The sequence below is a fragment of the Psittacula echo genome, assembly GCF_963264785.1.
Source record: "Psittacula echo genome assembly, chromosome: 3".
Classification (NCBI taxonomy): Eukaryota; Metazoa; Chordata; class Aves; order Psittaciformes; family Psittacidae; genus Psittacula; species Psittacula echo.
The window spans coordinates 20,530,853-20,550,405 of NC_137736.1; the positions used below are offsets into that span (position 1 = coordinate 20,530,853).

A 19,553-nucleotide genomic window follows, 5' to 3' on the forward strand; every position below is an offset into this window, starting at 1 on the left:
TTCCTTCATGCGCAGAAACTGTTCTAGAAATCTTTGAATCCTTGGATTTTGACAGGGATTTCATTTCACAACATCTGGTGAAAGTTATACAGTGCAATGGTACATAGTTTTCCATGTACAAGTATGAGGTAATTAATCTGTGTACATCACTTCCTTGAGTTTGTCTTTGTGCATCTGTGGTGTTATTAGTGGGACTGTCCCATTGGGGTGTAATGCAGAATAAGAATGCTAATGTTTTGCTTGTGGTAGGTCTCTCTTGTTCACCTACAGAACACTAGATACCCATGAAAAAGGTCAAATGTACAGAGATCTGGCATCCATTTCACAACTTGCAAGACATAGTCTCGAACATATGTAATATATATAACTCATTGCCAGAAAGCTAAAAGGAAATGATTGCATTTGAGTACAATGCAATCTACAACAATAGTTCAGTGTGCATGAAATTAAAAAGTGCTGGCAACACATGTAGAATAAGTAAGTTGACAGTGTTTATTTCTACTTTATAGCTTTCTATACAGATAAGATCCTGCTTCTTAAAATATTTAATTGGCTTCATTAATAAAACCAGCAAATACTAATTATACCTATACCCACTGTTGCAGAATATTGAACTTTCCAGAGCTGGGCATGCAGTATATTGCTGTTGCGATGTGTGAATGTGTTAGAATTCAAGTACAGCTGTATTATGTTGACAGCATGCTAGCACTTCACCTTTTAGCTGAGATGGTTCCTTCTCTCCTTGATGCTCTGTTCAAGTTTTCAAGCATTGCTCATTTGACCTACTGTGTGTAGCAATTACTTTTATCTGACACTCAAAAAACCTCCAACCCCCCCCCCCCCCAAAACCTGCAATAAAAACCAACCCCCAGCAAAACCAAACCACTTAACCTAGAGTACTCAGTTTTATGGAATCACATTTCTTACCTACTTAGAACTCGAGCAGTATCATAACATAATATGATTTAATTTTGGTACATTTTTAGTGTGATATTTAGCTCATGTAATAACATTTCAAGATAGGGTAAAAGTGGACTGTAAGCCTAAGGAAGTAACAATACATAGCCTCAATGCAATAATGAGAGTGCATCCAGTGAAGAGACATAGAGGGATCAGACAGGTGATGTGGAAATAATAAAAAAAATATTTTTGAAGTGAGGGCCTGGAAAGGGATTTAGTTATGTGGATGGGCAGACAGATATGTTTGGTTTAATTTTGTTGGTTTTATTGGAGGTGCTCTGAAGAAGAATTCTTCATACTTAAAATGTGAAAAGACTCAGGTAGAAAATGTGCCTACATATGATAGACTGAGTGCAAAGCAGTATGATTTTGTAATCCCAGTTTTTAAGATCTGAAGTATTAGAGAATTTTAGAGATGAAGCCATGGTCAGGCGAATCAAAGACTGAGTACCCTTCTGGTCTCATGGAGTTGGGGATGATGGCAGGTTGCTGTGGTAGTGGTGATTGGGGTATTCTTGAGTCATTATCATAGAGATGATAACTGGCTTTGAATTTCTTTGAGAAGCACAGAGAGTGAAGGGATAAAGAAGAGACCTAAAGAATAATATTTATGAGGTCCTCTGGACAGAGCAGAGGTGGGCAATGAGAGGTTTCTGACTCGGAGTACACTGTTGAAACTCAGAGAAGTGAATCCAGCTGGAGTCACAGAAACTCTGTGGGTAAGATGGCAAGGAAGTACTGAAAGCTCATTTGTGTCCAAGGCAGCCAAAAGAGCAGAGATCATGAAGATGGATTAGATTCAGAGGTTTGCCAGAAGGGAAGTTATTGGGCTTTTAATGAGAGCAGTTTCAGTTGAACGTGGGGCATAAGCCAAACCTGAATGATGCTTACCATGAAAAACTGAGGCAAAGGGTCTTCTGGTGAGGATGGCAAAGACTGCATCAGGAGCCCCAGTAGCCAGCAGAATCACTGTTCCTGGGAGATCTTCAATAGTCAGCTGGGCAAGAGTCTGAGCAACCTGATCTGAGTGTGAAGTTAGCCCTGCACTCAGCAGGTTATGCTGGAGACCTCCAGAGATCCCTTCTAACCTGTATCACTCAACAGGTTATCATCTTAACGGGCTGACCTTGATGAGGGGCAGCAGTTGGAGCAACAAGCAGAGTGTTTTGTTAGATGATAAAGACTACAGTTCTGAGACTTCTACAGGTTAGGTTCCTTTATTTTTTTTTTTTTTTTATGCTTGGTGAACAGTGACTCCTCAGATGAAAATGCCCTTTATGTTTTAAGAAGAAATGTCTGATATAGTGGAATAGAGTTTGGATGGCTGGCTTAGTTTTTTTCCATCTGCTTAGAGCATAAGGAGTAAATTTCCTTTTAGAAAATGTTAGGATCATCTTATATGTAAACAGTTGTGTTTTCTTCTTTGGACTAGGTTCTTTATAGGACCTTTGTGAGTGTGAAGTCAGAGCTAAAGCAAAAACTTATGATTGTTTTCCTCCCTATGGAAAAAAACCTCTCATCTCAGTAGATGATCCTGAAACTAAGGATCTTACTAGTTGCTGTTATACCAACCTTCAAATTTTTGTGCTAACATTTGAATTCCTGTGGGCAACATTTATTGTAACTATCTTTGAAAATCTATTTACATTGCTTATTAGCAAACAGCTGTATTTTTCCTGTTCCGTTGAACGTTCCCTTATTTAACCAGTGTATCTTCATAATAAAGCTTTACCCTATGTATAGTTGAGAGTCTATACAGTATATAGAAAGTTTGATGATGGGACACACCTGTACATTGAGAGATTACTTCCTTTCCTCTCTTTTAACCCTCAGGTACCTGTAAATTATTTCTTCTACTCATACCTTCATTTCCTTCCAGTATTCAGAAAATGGAGAATAACTGTGCTTAGGTAACATGTAAAGCTGTTTGAGATTTGCAGGGGAAGAGAGCTGTGTAAGTGTTGATCATTTTACTATTTTATTTTTTAGTTTCTTTTTGTGCGTGTGTGGCATGGAGAGTAATACGTAAACACATAAATACTTGCATGCGTGTGGCATGTGTTTTCAAACTGGGAACATGCATATATGGAACACTTTCCAGTTTCATATTTTGGCTTTATAAAATGTTTTCTAAACCAGCAGCTTTTATTATTTAACTGTACAACAAAAATAGGGAGTGTGGATAAATATATTTGGACGCTTGAGTACATCCTCAGGGAAGATACAGTGGAATCTGCATTTGATTCTGAACCGAGTATTCTTCACAGTCCTTAGTCTTGCCCTCTATCTCCCCAACCCCATGAAATGCAAGAGTTTCTGAACAAACTCGATGGCTTTTATGCTCTGGTTCTTCGGGTGATCTTACTAGTCTCTGTATCTAGCTTCTGGAGTTTTTCTATGTACTTGTGAGTTCGGGTGCTGCTATTTTTGGAGGCTTCAGCAGTACAGTAAAATTTTCTCTTCTAGGCTTTAGTAGTCTTGGGCTGGTATAGTACCTCGCGCATGTAGTTTATCTCTGTTCCTGTCTGATCTGCACACATACAGAGTATGCTTCAGGTTGAAGTGCAGGGAAAACCTTATCCAGTCATTGTCCATTGCCTCCTTTTCTCCACAAAACTGTGCCTTATCTGACAGGTTAGTCAATGGCTCCATGCTTCAAAAGTACATATGATTGAAGGTGAGTAAATGTAATGATAGTAGCATGATTTTATCATTCTTCTACTGGTAAATGTCTGCTGCTAAGTATTGAGACTCTTTTCAGTTTGGAAGACCAGTATTTGTCTCTCAACTACTGCAAGACTATGGAGGATTAGTTTTGGCTGGCAACAAGAAAAATGCTTGAAATGCCTAAAGAGCTGACATTAAATGCTAATCCAGTTCCCATATCTAGAAAGCTGTCACTAGTCCTGCCATAAGCTTAAACTCCCCAATCTGGCAATGTACAATTGCTGAGGCCAACCTTAGTCTTGTTGCATCGCTGTGAAGTCAAAGGGATTCTCAAATGATTAAGAGTTTTGGTTGGGTTTTTTTTTTTCTGTCAGTGAAGGCTGCTGATATTTTGCAGGATTCAAACATGGTTTTGTAACACCCTTAATGAGAAATGTTGTGTATAGTGGGAAGAAGGCAGCAGCACACCCTTATTGATAGAGGCTTGCCTAGTTTTTTTTAAACCATGGATCATCAGATAAATTAGTTCATCACTAAAATTTTCGGTTAAGAGTTCTTCAGTTCTGTTTTTATTGAGCACATAGGTAAGAAAAAGGAAATGCTTTCTCTCTGCCTTATTTGAAGATATATTCAGAGTCATATGTAAGAGTTGGAGCTGACAGATAGTTTATTCTTGCTGTCATGAGTAGTTTTCAGTGCTTCAGCATCACTCTCCCACAGCATCTGAGTTTTTATTTTTCATTTTGATCTCATAATCACATACTATTCAGGTACCTTGTTTGGCTTGCATGCATTCTGTACTCTTGAAGGATAAGTTTAGCATACACTGGCAGTAACCTTGGTCTTCCATAAAAGCAAGACACTTTTTTGGCTAACTGAATAGGAAGTTCAGGATTCTGCTTTGAAACTGAAATATTGTTGGGATTGCTATATACCATTCCACACTTAGAAGAGAATACTGCTTCTGGCTGACAAAAAAAAAGTTTATTGATGAATGCTTACTGCTTTTCCGACTTTTTTTTTTTTTTTAATTTTTTTGTTTAATGGAAGAAGGGAAAATTAATTTGTCACTGCTCCATGTATGAAACTTTTAGCAGAGTTCCATTTGTTCTTAATCCAAATGCAAAATTCACACCCTGAGAAAATTTTAATTGGACTAAGGTTTTTGAAAGGGAAGAAAAAGTCACTTCCCTTAGTATGTGGGAAGAGTGAGGTTTGTGTGTATTCTGAACGTGAAGTCAGGCAGCCTAATGTAGAAGTTGCTGTGCCTTAACTTGCTGAGTGCTTCTCCTTTGGTTGTGAGGTTTATTTTTTTGTTTTTCCCTTGGTTGGTTCTTTTTTGTTATGGGAGGTAGTTGCGTGGATCTCTTGATGGTGACATTACTTGGCAAACATTTTGGAATCAACTCAACATGTGACATCACACCCCCTTAAGGTTTTCCACGTAAAATATATCCTCCAAAGAAAATACAAAAATTGAGACTTAATCTGAAATCTGTTACTACATCCTCTAAGGTCTCATTAGGCACCTCACTATTCCCACCTCCTTTCCTTCCCCCACTTTTCTAGGCAGATAGACTAAACCAGTCAGTCTCACCTCTGTGCCTGGCAAACTCTTGGAGCAGATTCTTCTGGAAGGCATGCTAAGGCACATGAAAAACAACAAGGTGCTTGGTGACAGCCAGCAGGGCTTCACTAAGGGGAAATCCTGCCTAACCAATTTGGTGGCCTTCTATGATGGGGCTACGAAACTGATGGACAGGGGCAGAGCAGTTGATGTCATCTACCTGGATTTGTGCAGAGCGTCTAACACTGTCCCACACGACATCCTTGTCTCTAAATTGGAGAGACATCAATTTGATAGATGGACCACTTGGTGGATAAAGAACTGGCTGGATGGCCGCATGCAAAGAGTTGTGGTCAATGGTTCAATATCCAGCTGGAGACCGGTAACGAGTGGTGTCCCTCAGGGATCAGTGCTGGGACCGGTCTTGTTCAACATCTTTGTCGGTGACATGGACAGTGGGATTGAGTGCGCCTTCAGCAAGTTTGCTGATGACACCAAGCTGTGTGGTTCGGTTGATACTCTGGAGGGAAGGGATGCCATCCAGAGGGACCTCGACACGCTTGTGAGGTGGGCTGATGCCAACCTGATGAAGTTTAACCATGCCAGGTGCAAGGTCCTACACCTGGGTAGGAGCAATCCCAGGCACAGCTACAGGTTGTGCAGAGAACAGATTCAGAGCAGCCCTGCAGAGGAGGACTTGGGGGTGTTGGTCAATGAAAAAATGAACATGAGCTGGATTCAGTGTGTGCTCGCAGCCCAGAAAGCCAACCGTATCCTGGGCTGCATCAAAAGGAGCGTGACCAGCAGGTCGAAGGAGGTGATCCTGCCCCACTACTCTGCTCTCGTGAGACCTCAGTTGGAGTATTGTGTGCAGTTCTGGTGTCCTCAACATAAAAAGGACATGGAACTGTTGGAACAAGTCCAGAGGAGGGCCACGAGGATGATGAGGGGGCTGGAGCACCTCCCATATGAAGAGAGGCTGAGAAAGTTGTGTCTGTTCAGCCTGGAGAAGAGAAGGCTGCGTGGAGACCTCATAGCGGCCTTCCAGTATCTGAAGGGGGCCTACAAGGATGCTGGGGAGGGACTCTTCATCAGGGACTGTAGTGCCAGGACAAAGTGTAATGAGTTAAACAGGGGAAGTTTAGATTGGATATAAGGCAGAAATGTTTACTGAGAGGGTGGTGAGGCACTGGAATGGGTTGCCCAGGGAGGTTGTGAATGCTCCATCCTTGGCGGTGTTCAGGGCCAGGTTGGATGAGGCCTTGGGTGACATGGTTTAGTGTGGGGTGTCCCTGCCCATGGCAGGGGGTTTGAAACTATATGATCTTAAGGTCCTTTCCAACCCTAACTATTCTATGATTCCATGTTGCAGATAGTGGTAAATATTTTATAGTCTTGGGGGGAATGTGGGGGAGAGGCAGGGAAGAGATGTTTAATCCTGTCTCTACCCTGTTTTCATAAGAAAAAAAATCCAAGGACTCTGATGCTTAGTGTTTCCTTCTGTGCAGCTTTTCATGCTGTGAGAGCACAGGTGTCTGATGTAACATTTTTCTGCTTTTAGCAACTGTAGTTGTTTAGCTCTGTCTCTTAAGAGATGAGTGTCTTGTGGTTTTTGAGAAAAGAACTGCAGAGATGAAAACTTGTATTTATCTCAGGTTTTGTTCCCTGATATGGTGATGTTTCATAAAATAGTTCTTAAGGAAAAAAATCAGTCTATGCCTTGTGGAGGGCTTTGTATATGCTTCTCTGTGTGTGCCTGTGCTTGCCTGCATGTGTGTACATTTTTCTGAGAACCAAAGGGTTTTCTTCCCCAGCCCCTTTAATTAAAAACCATAAATACAGGAGTGTACTCAGTGGGAAGCGTATGTGCTATATTTGATAGACCTGCAGGAGAAAGGTGTAGAGTGAAGGGTGAGCACTGCCAAAATACGTGGAGTGTGATGTTGTACAGGCGAAGCAGAGAAAGAATTATCTATGCATACTGTGAGTTTAGAATAGGCTTGGTGTTCTCACACCCAAACATTTCCATCTGTTCCTAAGCAAAAGGAAACTGAGACAATATTCTCCTATCTTCTGGGGTATCTATCGAGGGAATAGGAAATGTTGTTAGATATTTTTTTATCCTCCTTAGGATGTGTTCAGTTTTCCTGCAGATTCAGAGAAGCCACAGGTTAAAGTGGCTTTTTTAAAGATAGTAAATGATATCAAATTTTTCTTAATCCTTCTTCTGAGAATTTATATTGAAGCTCTCACACTGTGCTTAAACAAGCTGTGTCACTTTTAGGTTACACTTAAAAATAAAGTTGGATTGATGGTTTTTATGCCAGTCCTGATATGAGAACTTCATGATGTTCTTATTCTCAAAGTCTTCTGTAAGTTATCCTCTGCCTTTGCTTCCTCTCTCTGTATTTCTATGGTCTGTCTAAACACCTTTTACTTTTCCTCATGTCTTTTTCCTCTGCCATCAGAGACTGGTTTCATATTTTGTTACTTATATACTGTAATGTACACTGAGCATCTTAAACATGCTGAAGGGTTCACATGCTTCATGTTGGTTATAATTTACACATTTGTGTATCTCCTTGTATTCTCTGTAGTGCAACCTACCTGTCATCCTGCCACAGCACTGAAGAATCTGCCAACCATTGAACCTACCTCACCTGCTGATAGAGATTAGTCACTACTGTTGTATAGGATTAGTCACATTTTCACAAAAAAAGTGAACTCTCAAAATACATCTCTGCAGATATTTCTGATTTTTAGTGGATGCAGAATAAGAAAGCACACAGATCCTTAGACGTAACGTAAAATTGTAGGTAACCTTACCTTTCACATTCTTGTTCCAGTAAGTTCGTGAACTCATCACTTTTTTCCATGTATTTGCTGTGCTTCCTCTTTTCTTCCTCTAGTTCATACAGTGTCTGTCTGTGTGATTTTTCTACCATGAGAAGTTGTTCCAGCATTCGTTTGTGAGTTTCTTTCTGTTTCTCCACAACTTTATCAAGCTACAAAAAAAGCAAAAACTCGTGAAGCTTTTTTGAAACTCTTACTTGTTCATACTTTCATTAATGAAAGATTTTGAGAGACCCTTAGTAATACAAAATGCATTTAATAGTCTCATGGCCAGGTCCTGTAGTATCTTTGGAAATATGCTTTAGAAAGGGTTATTTATTTCTGTCAGTTTAATTCTGACAAATTAGAAAAATAAATTCAGGTACTGTTCTGCAGGACCCTCAGTCACATTCTGTTTCTCCTCCTGCCATGACTGATCCTCAACAGCTACTAATTAACAATTACTGTTCCCAGGACTATGCTTTTCTCATTGATAACTGTGATAGAGAAGGTCTTGGCAGAAGAAGCCTCTGCTTCACGTAGTAGACAACTGATCTTTGGTTGAATAGAAATAGCTTCTTATTTGTATCTGCATAGAAATGAGAGCATTAAATTGTCTTTGTAAGATAGACAGGTAGGTCAAAAAGCAGTTTCACAGTGAATGTGTGATAGAATCAAGAGCAGAAAACTGCTGTCTCCTGCACTTACTCTGAGCACAGCTTTGGGTTTCTGGAATAAGTAACGACTAGATTTTGAAATACTTGTACTTTTATTTGATGGTGGCATTTCTGTTTTGTTCCTCAACTTTTACATGTTGTAAAGTGGTTTGCTTTGTAGATGATATCTTTAACATCAAATTCCCTCTCTTTCCCCAAGGGTTTCTTCTGATCTTCTAAATAATATGCTGATAGTTTAATGATCTATTTTAGGTTTTGGTAATAATTTTTAATTTTTTTTAAACCACAAATGTATTGGCATAACTGTTCACTGGAGTTATGCTACTAAACAAAATGATTTCCAGAAACTGAGAGAAAACTATCATTCTGAGGATTATCTTACACAGTATTTTAAGAATTCAGTATGTCATGCAACATGTTATGCATACGTGTGTGTATGAAACCAGAAGGGGTTTTCCTTCTTAGACATTACTGATCTAATCCTGGTTTCAGGAGGGATCACTGCAAGCCATATGAAGACCTGGGAAGAGTCAGTATTTATGAGAAGCTTTGTTCCCTGCCCCTTCCCCTGTAGATTCAGCCTCCCTCATGAGGTCAACACAGGAATCTTTGTATCTCTTTTTTGGAAAAGAGAAATTTTGATTTCAAAGCCTAGTGCCTCCTTTTAACCACAGTCTATCCCAGTAGATCAAACTGCTTTGCAGTGCTTCACTCTATTAATAGGAAAGAATTCACAAATGGGCAGTGTAGGAAGCAAGGCTGGTTCTGGTTCTCTGATGTTTCCCCCACAAGGAATTACGTGTGCCACAAGAAACACTTGAGAACACAAGAACACTTCTGAGGGCCGCTTCTTATTTTGGACAGTTTAATTCCAAGGAGTATGATTGATTATCTTTTCCTTATGTTTATTCACAGTTTGGCTGACAGAAGTGATGACAGGAAGAGCTGGAATACTTAAACATGAGTTTCTTGAATGAGTGAGAATATAGTCAATTTCTGCATGGGCTTCTGAGTCTCCCCCTGCTTACCTCAGCTTCTTTTTAAGCTTTATATGTTCTCTTATGTTTCTCCTAAATCATTGTTAACTTTTTTTGGTGACACTGCTATGACTAAGGAAAAAGGAACTATTGACAGGTCTTTGAAGACGGTTTGAGTCCAAAATATTCCAACAGAAATGTGGACAGTTTGGAAATTGCCTGTTTCTTCTGTTATGATGTTAGAGAGTGTGGTTTTGGTTGTGACATAGCTCATTTCATGCATGATCAAAAAATTGAAAGAAACTTATTACACTCCTTTTTGGCTTTGTGCTGCACTTAACAGCAGGTTGCTAAGATTTTTTTCCACCATGTTCACTGATGATTTGCCTGCTTTGACACCAGCATGGTCAGTGCTTTCTGGAATTGTGATCCTAAAGTAGGACCTCTCTTGGGAAAACATTTCTTACCTAAACTCTTGCATATGCAAGCTTTCTCAGTAAGCAAGTGCTGCCTTATACAGTAATCTCTTGGCTGTGTTTTCTATGTCTTCTACAGAGTTTGAAAACTGAATTGCCATAAAAGGCCAAGTTGAAGAAGACTGGCCATTTTTAATTTATCCACACTCTCCTTTATTCCACCAGAGGTAGAAATTTCAAAATTTGAAATATTTTGCTCAGTTACTAGCTTACCAGAAAGGTTGATAAAAAACCCTGAAATTTTTTTCTCTCTTACTCCCCACTAAGATTTTTGAGGATTTTTTGGAACAGCTGTTGCACAGATGCGTGAAGCACGATCACCTGGGTTTTATTGCCCTTTTAGAGGTCATGCTGTCAGGTGAATATGAGCTGGTTTTGAAAAGCAACCTGCTGCGTGTTTATTTTATACAATTCCAATGTAGCACTGCTGGCAGTTATGGCCCTGACTTGCTTAGGTCTATATGACCTGGGCATCAGCCTTGCATAGTAGTGCTTGCTGGTCTCAGCCATCAGTGCGATGTCAGGTGGGGAAGAAAGCCAAGGTGTGAACTTCTGATTTCATCTGGCAGGCAGTCTGTGTGGATGGGGTTAAGAAAGAGAATTAAGAAAGGGCATTTGAATGTACTGGACCACCACTTCAGAAATATATGTGAAAATGTGAGGGGATGTGTAAATTGCTGTCATAAGAAAACACTGAAATTTCTGGCTACAGGAATAAATCAAATGACTCCTCTTACCAAACATATAAAAGCCTGATGGAGGTGAGGGCTAGTCATCAACACAAACATATTAACCAAATAGAAAATAGTCCTGCTTCTGCCCTGTTGGGTGTGAAGGATGTGAGATTTGCCAACAGTATCTTTTGGGTTCAGTGTACTTTGTTTGCTCTGGAGTATTGTTGAATGACTGCAAGAGGTAAATTCAAGCAGTAATCAAAGCAGCATATATGCAAGAAGAAATATAGGAACTCCAGGGTTTTGTTTTTGCATTTCTCAAGGATGAATGCCAGTGCTTTTCATTTCACAGTTGTCCTTTTGTTAGAGTTGAAATAAACAGTTTGGATCACAAACTGGTATTTCTGGTGGGTGAAGTGTGTATTCAAGACAGGGATGTGGAACGAGGAATTTGAAAATGGGTAGAAGAACAATAGTGTCCTGGGAATGCCTGCTAACATGAAAGGCTTAGAGAGGCAAGTAACTAAGCTGCTGTTTCCATGTTGCAGTTTTCTCCTGTTGCTCAGATCAGAAGCTGCATTTAGATTTTCTTTTAAGAGCACTGTCAAATCAGTTCTACCATGAGCATTCACAGCTGGCATGTGGGTGTTGTGGCTGGGCAGGTACAAGGTGGAGAGTGAAAGCTTGGAATACCACTCAGGAAAAAAGAGAAGAGGTACTGGGCCTGTCTTGTGGTGCTGTTGGGTGATAGAGAAGAGAATTAGAGAGGCAGTAAGTCCTACATCAGACTGTAGTGCTAGGACAAGGGGTAACGGGTTCAAACTTAAACAAGGGAAGTTTAGATTGGATATAAGGATGAAGTTCTTTACTGTGAGAGCAGTGAGGCACTGGAATGGGTTGGCCAGGGAAGTTGTGAATGATCCATCCCTGGCAATGTTCAAGGCTGGGTTGGACAGAGCCTTGGGTGACATGGTTTAGTGTGAGGTGTCCCTGCCCATGGCAGGGGGGTTTGGAACCTGATGATCTTAAGGTTCTTTCCAACCCTAACTGTTCTATCATTCTATGATTAAAGCAGACACTTGAGATCTGCATATAAGCTGCATAATGGGCATGGGCATTTGGCTTTGTGACACTTGTGTGTGGTGGTGTGCAGCATGCCTCTCCCTCCCTGCAGGACCAAGCAAAGCAGAGTCTGGTACTGGGTTGCTGCACTTCTGAGTGGTTGGTTTGAGAGCTGTCTTGTGTCTTTCTGCAAGATAAGGGCACTTCCCTGGGAAGCAGATTTGACTCTTGCATTTTCCCTGTGAGACCTTGTGGCTAACTCCCACGGATCCAGCAGAGAAGGAAATGAGTCGTGTGAACCCCTGCTAGTGCATGATCCTCACACAGGAGCAGTCTCCAGCAGCCCTGGTTCCTCAAATTACTCTGTCCAAACACTAAATCTGCCCTTGAAATACCCTTTTATATGTGTGCGCGCGCATTTGCTCAGCTGTACAGTTCTTGGCTAAAAACCACAGGGGGCTAATAAGCATCAGTATAAATGTCTTCTGTTGAAAATTAAAGTGATAAAATCATAATTAAGTGATTTGTTATTTTGCTCTTGGTAACCATATGGGCGTTTTGCTAGAATTAATACTTGAACATACTGTACAATACAATGGAAAATAAGAGTCATGGTCTTACGTAACTGTTGAATAGTTCAGCAAGCTAAAAATTCACAGGAATTTAATTCTTTAAATGCATTTGCCACCAGCTTGTGTCTGAAGTCAGACTAGGGTGGTATGTCTCATATCAATTGTGTTGGAACTGAACTTTTTGTTTTTCCTCTTTCTTGACTGTTTTGGTACTGTGCCAGAATAAAATCCAGTTTAGTTACTTTTCTTTATCCAGAGTTCAGTAAAGTATTATTCCTGTCAATAGCCTCACAGACATTGTTTATAAATGTATAATTCTGAGTTTAGGATTACTGGATGTTGTGGGAGCAGTTCCTCCCTTGTCTTTTTCAACCCTATTTGAGTTAGATTTCTATGTGGATATGCTGGTTCCTGAATGCCATGTTGCCACTGTTATTGTTCCAGTCTCTTCCTGTAACTTACTGTTTCCCCATAGTTGTTGTCAAGTTGTGACCTAAGATGTTTTTAAGGATGTAATCAGGTAGACTGTTAAAAGGTGGGTGAGGATACATCTTTTCCCAAGCTGACTGTCACTAGTCTTTTTGGATTCAGTTTTGAATTATCCCTGATGGATGCAGAATGTAGGCTTTCCTCTGGTTTTGCTGCTTTTAAGTTCCCAAAGTGGTAGGAGGTATTTTTCATCACATTTCAAACAGTGAAGCACCATATTTTTTTTTATCTTTGACTGTTCTATTGGAAGTAGGGGAGAGTTAGAAGCTGGAATTGGCTTTCTAATTCCATGCAAGTTTGAAACATGAGAAAAAGACACCATAAATTCTGCAGTATCTTCTTTATATCTCTTCTCCTATATCACCTTCTCTGAGTGATTTTTTTATTAATTCTTTTTAAACATTTATTTGTTTTTTTTCTTTTTTTTTGAATCTGGGAAAATGGTCCTTATGCTATTATTCTGTATTTCCTAGAATGTTGAATACTGTTTTTCTCTTCAAGAGAAGTGGCAGTTGATCTGAAACTGTATTTTTATCATGAATAGCTGACTTGGTGTAAATTTATAAACTATGCAATGATGAAAAACCTTTTCAGGCTTTTGTGTCAGTGAAGCAAACCAAACTAAAAGTCTGTTTTCTTTTCTTTTATGCCCCTTTAAGCATAAAACAATTTATTGTATCCTCAGTAGTGAGGAGCAAAAGAGTGCTTGTCTGGCATTTGTTAGGTTGCAGAAAGAAATAGTTGTAGAGCAAATTCGGCTGAAAAACCCCTCTGCTTTAAAAAAAAAAATAAAAAATCTCATAGCCAAGGTTTTGGTCTGTCACACTCAGGTTTTGCAGAGGAAGATATGTTACTACTGCTTTGTCTTTTGCTACATTTCTGCACCTATGAATCCTGTTCCTAGTGAGTCATGCTGTCCAGTCACCATATTTTCCCACTATATTCTTAGCCAAACGGGCTGAGAAACTTCCTAAAGTTTAGGACTGGTGATTGAGTTGGGGGAGAACATTAGAGGGCCAGTAGTCTTACAGACGCTCTTTGAAATTCACTCTATTTTTGATTGAGTTTTGAGAAGATGCTCTGTATTCAGGGCTATAAGACTAAATTGGCAAGGGTGAGACACGTAGTCTAGAGGAACTGGACTGGCAGAGATTTTGTAGGCAGATACAAAGGTACGCTGTCTTGGTTGCAAAGGGGGAATTTAAATGCCCCATTCCCATAATTTGTCGCTGGTTCCACCTCTCCCTTTGTTTTTATAAACTATTAAAAAGTCTGAACAAAACCTAAATGGATCTCTAAGATAATCTGGGGGGATTTTGAAACTGAATGCCTGCCAATTATGGCATCATTTGGTTTACCAAGACGTACAAAGTGTCAGTGGTCCTTGTAGCCTTTCAGTTGCTCTGTGCATGTTTACCTTTGCTTTTTGGAATTACCAGAACCAGTGGTTTTAGAAATCCTTTCTCTGCCATTAAATGTAAGAAGATGAAAGTGTGTATAAACTTATGTAAAGTAACAGAACTTACGTTTTCAGACTTTTTTGTACATCAGATCATTTCCATTTGTGATCAAAGTTTCTGTAACATAATGGCACAATATTCTAAAATAAATTAACCTCTACAGTTGAACTTCATCTGTTTCAGATTATAGCCAGAGATTTAACCTTTGAGCCTCTGAAATGACCTTTTGCCTGACATCATTTTCTCTGAAATGAACTCTATATCCTTAGGTACATGTCTGTTCAGAACGCTTGAAAAACATTTGGTAGAAGAATTTTATTCAAAATTACTAGTTTTACTTTTATGATGATTTATACTGAGCAGCATATTAAAACATGTTTATTTAAAATCAAGAGTAGATAGTTACTTGTGAAAAAAACCCACATATACTGATATGAAGGGATTTGAATATCCAGTGCGTTTGCACTGCAGGCCAGAAATTCAGTTAACATTGTTCAGAAAGTATGGCTGCTGTTGCAGTGTAATTAAACTAAAAATTACTTAAGAATGTTATATTTCTGCCTAGATGAAGCTTCTAGTGACAGCTTATTACAGTAACTACTCAGACCAAGCAGGTATACCTGTACCTCTCCCAGAACCAGTGGGAGCTGGTACCTGTAAAAATAGACAGACAGCTGTGCCATTACTGCTGAGTGGGCCCTTACCAGACATTGGTAAGATGTGCTCAATGTGATAAATAGAGAGGTATCTGTTTGTATGGATTGTGAATGTGGCTGGCAGGAAGGAGGAAGGAAGAAGAAGATGCTGTCAAAAACGTAAGGCTGATGATCAAAGTCCGAGTTACACAAAATCACATACACTTGTGTTTAAAGCCTCCTTGTGCAGTGTAAATGAGGGTCACTGATATTTTTTTTTTATTAGGGACCCCACCTTACCCTGGACTTTGCTATCACACTCATGTTAGATTCTAGATCTTCCCCTGAAGTCAGTGAGATATTTTCTGTTGAATTTGGTGGGAACTGTGGTTAAATATCAATTATATATTCATACCTCTCCCATAGGCTTTTCGTAGATATCCTCTTGCCATTGGTCAGCCTTTGTTTGAATAGCATCTCTCTGGAGGGCTTCTAACACCTTCTTTGGAGTAACGAAGCCATATTGTGCTTCAAGCAAAGCCAAGTCAATTTTTTCAGCCTTAAGTACTCCTATAACTTCATCTTGAGCCTGCAGAAACACAAAGTAAGATTTTGTTTTGTTAAACTGTATACATGTATTTATAGTTCAGCTTTCTGCTTTTGATTTTAAGAAAACTTAAAACCTTTTTAAAGAATGTTGTGTACATAAAATAGTAACATGAAGACAGATAAATAGCACGAGGAAAGTATTGGTCTTTGTATTTTATTAGTTCTGCATAAGCTCCAGCACCTTCAGAACCCTCATCGATGCCTCAGTACTTTCTTAGTGATCAGATTGTATTGCTGTTTCTGGACCATGGTGTGGCATTCACAACACAAAAATTCAGGGCAAGGTGTGTCTTGCGGTAGTAGAAGCTGATTTTAAATTGTTAGTGCAAGATGTTAGGATGGTTCCTGATGTCTGGAAGTGTTTCACATTCTGTATATTCTGGGTGGAAAGGTGGCTTCTGTACTTTAAACCTGCCTGGGATCATCTGTTGTTACACTGAGCTTGTTTTAGTGATGAATGTAGTGAGGTGTGCAGTGCTGGGGATGTGACCGTTTGCAACACTCATCCCAAAGCTGTGCAATGATGGCAGTCCTTTAAAAGACGATTATTTGCTTTCTGAGCTGTATGTGGGGTCCTGTATGCGTGTATGTATACATGTGAATGCATGTGTAAGACCATGCCATATGTATTTATAGACATATAGGAGTACACATGCTCATGTGCATGTCCTCAGGTAATAAGCAACCTTGCAGCATCAAGTTTTTTGGAAGTAACTGCTGTAGGGTATTCTCAGTTTTTGAGTGCATGCTAAAAAAAGGCATTTTAAAAGGTAATGATTAAGAGAAGGTGATGTTAATCTGATTTCATAAAACTATGTAGTGTAGCCTGAAAATTTTTTAATGTCACTGCATTTGTTTCCTCATTCTTAATCAAGACATCCTGTTACCAAAGAATAGGTACAATCTGTTCTCAGGTACATTCTCAGAATATTTTTCTGTGTATGTGTTTCAGAAACTGAAGCCTGAGTTGGCAGGTGCACGTATCTCCTTATCATACAGCATTGCTGTCTTAAGTCTGTGCTGGAGAAACATGCTGTAGATATCTGCAATATTTGAAATGATCTATAGATTCTCTTTTCTCTTAAAACAACCCAAAACAAAACCCCCAAGCCCCAAAAGAAAACCCCCAAACCAACTAAACAAACAAACAAAACACCAAAACAAAAAAACACAAAGCAACAACCCCAAACTAACCACCAAGAATGGTTCTTTGCTAGAAAGTTACTAGCTTCTGGATGTTAAGTTGGAGGGAACAGAATACCTGCTGCAAATATTGTGGTAATTGTCTCAAAGTCCCACTTCTAATGATAATATGCTTGAAAATATCTGATTGAGTGAATGCTTGTACTGGGATGGGGGATGGGGGAGAACTGGATTAGATCACTCCCTTCCCTTTGGCTGTGTCCATCTCTTTTTTTCCTGCATCCTCTGGTTGTGGAGGTTGCCTCTGTTATGGTGACATATTTACATGAATTGTCACAAAAATCCACTGTCTGCAGTGATGTCAGTTAAAAACAAGTACATGCTTATACTAGATGGGTAGAATAGGAAGGGGGGAAATCAGAGGGATGTATCAGGAAAGGATAACACTTTTAGCCGACTGGCTGGAGCACTTCTGTATTGCTATTTGTGACTGTGTTTAAAAAAAATATTATCTTTCTAATCCTTACCATTGCATAAAAGAAAAAAAATAGAAGTGATCTTTGTGCATCTTAAATGTTCTGGAATAGGAGAGTAATGGTATCTAACTGAAACAATATTAGTTGGATTGACAGCTGATCTTCAGAGATTTGACTTGGCATTACAGGAGGTGGAAAATTAGGAATAAAAAATTACTTGCATTTTTCATTCTTAATGCTTCCTTTAGAATTTCAGATGTGATTTAAAATGTTCATGTCAGCTCATTGTTTTCCAGGTTTTCGTTTCACTCCATTCCAGTTTTAAGTCTTCAAAATTGAAGTGTGTGTGTGTTTACACTTATGTAATATAAATATATATAAGCAAACATCTCTTTTTCTGAGAGGAAGAGAACTGTTTTGAAGGAATGTGTGACATCTGAATTTTAATCTAAATTAAGAAAGGGCAGGTGAGCTGGATAGAAGTGCTTTGGAAACACAGAAATTGCTGTTTTTCACAATGAAATGTTCTATAGAAGTTTGCATTGGATCTACCTTCAGACTGGTGCATCTACCAAATATTTGTATTTCATGTGTGTTCTCTTAAGCATGTATGTATTATTATGTAAATATATACACATATGTTAAGAGTAGAACTACCCAGATACTGTTTATGTAATAAACTCTGCAACTGTGTGATACACCCATTTGAGCCACTAAACAACTGTTAAGGAACAGTTTGCTGTTCCCTCTGTGAGCAGTTTTAAGCAGCCACCACTGCTTCAGTGCAGTCAGCCTGCAACAGAAGTATTCTCCTTGCTCACTGGAAATCTGGCTCCCAGTTCCTGAAATTACACTTGACAAGATTAGGCCTCATTTACCACTTGGCAGCTGGCTCCTTTTCCAGGAAGAAAAATGCTCATTCTTCAAAATCCAGTATCTTGTGGGTTAAGTGGCATGCAACATTCAGGCTTCATATTATATGAAATGGCTATTTTGATTTTTCTAGCAAAAAATGTTAAAATGGTGTTGAGCTGCTACTTGTTATGTGGCCCATACTGATTTACAGGGAGTAAAGCTCATGACTTCATAGGAGAGGGGAGATAAGAAATAATTAGGTAACAAATCTAAAAGGTCTCTAACATGTTCTCTGATACATCTTACAGTGACAAATACTTTGTATTCAAAGTACTCTAGAATGGAGCAGCACAAAAGGAAAGTTTTGTGAGTTCTCCACTTTGAGAGTTACATGATTCTTCACAGTGGACCATAAGTGGTTTTAGTATGATACAGGTCATGACTAAATTTTATTTGCGTTTAGGGGTGGTGTAAAGATCACCTTTTCTGGCTGATAGCTATAATTTGTGGGTTTATGTACTTTGCAGTTTATATTCGTCCTTCTGTATGAAATTAGAGTGTTAACATGAAAGCCATATGTGTTTGAAGTAATTTGGGATGGGAGGAGGAAGCATGTTTTAATCTGGAATATAAAATAAGACAATAAATCACCTGTAATTCACCCTCAAGGACACTAAGAAGAAATAGCAAGTCATCATGCGAGAGATCCTCTCTTTTCTTGAAAGGACTTCTTTGTTTTTTCTCTTCCTTAGGGCTTCTTAGGATGGTACTGGCTTGGGCTATATCGTCCTCCTTCTGCCTTCTTTGCAAGTTTTCTTTCCCACTGTAACCAGCCTCTTCTTTATAGTGGTCTTTTGGCGTTTGCTGGCTCAGCTTTGGTCTGGTTGGGCTTTCTGTGCTGTTACTTCTGGAACGCATGGTTTGTATCTCTCAATCTGAAGGAAGGTGGGGAAAAAAGTAATTGTTTTAACTAACAGAGACTATAAAAATATTACCATAATTTATGATGGGTATTATTCCCTCCAGACTGGTAGTTTTCCCTACCACGCAAGGCTGTCATTTGACAAAAGCTAACAATCTTGTGTAAGCCGACAGGACTGGACTGTGATCCTTGCTTAAGTGAAGTGAGTTTTTAACTGGTCTTATGCATTTGTAACAATTTTTTCCTTTGTATTTACAATGTCAGCGGCTTTAGCAGTGGTACTGCAGCGCGCATCACTGCCGACCATGTTTCTCATTGAGAGACAGTGCCTACCTCACCTTTCAGGTAGACACTTACTGTGATGGGGGAAATTTAGGTTTAGAAGGTTTTCACTAGGAAGATCTTCCTGTTCCAATTCCCTAGCATCCCAGCCCTTTCTGTTGAGCCATGTTTTTTTTTTCTCAGTCTTTCCAAGGGAGAGCACAAAAGTGGTCCTCCAG

The 19,553-nt window shown here is 39.3% G+C and overlaps 1 protein-coding gene across 1 annotated transcript in view; it reads right to left on the reverse strand.

Annotated features, from left to right (window-relative positions):
- The window catches only part of FILIP1L (filamin A interacting protein 1 like), a gene marked incomplete at both ends in the record, with an annotated part of 85,005 nt that extends 65,956 nt beyond the window's left edge, over positions 1–19,049 (reverse strand). The window contains 3 exons of the mRNA XM_080614165.1: positions 8,021–8,199; positions 15,464–15,637; positions 18,783–19,049. Of these exons, the coding sequence (XP_080470291.1) occupies positions 8,021–8,199; positions 15,464–15,637; positions 18,783–19,049 (620 nt within the window). The remainder of the gene's footprint in view (positions 1–8,020; positions 8,200–15,463; positions 15,638–18,782) is intronic.
- Positions 19,050–19,553: the final 504 nt, after the last annotated feature.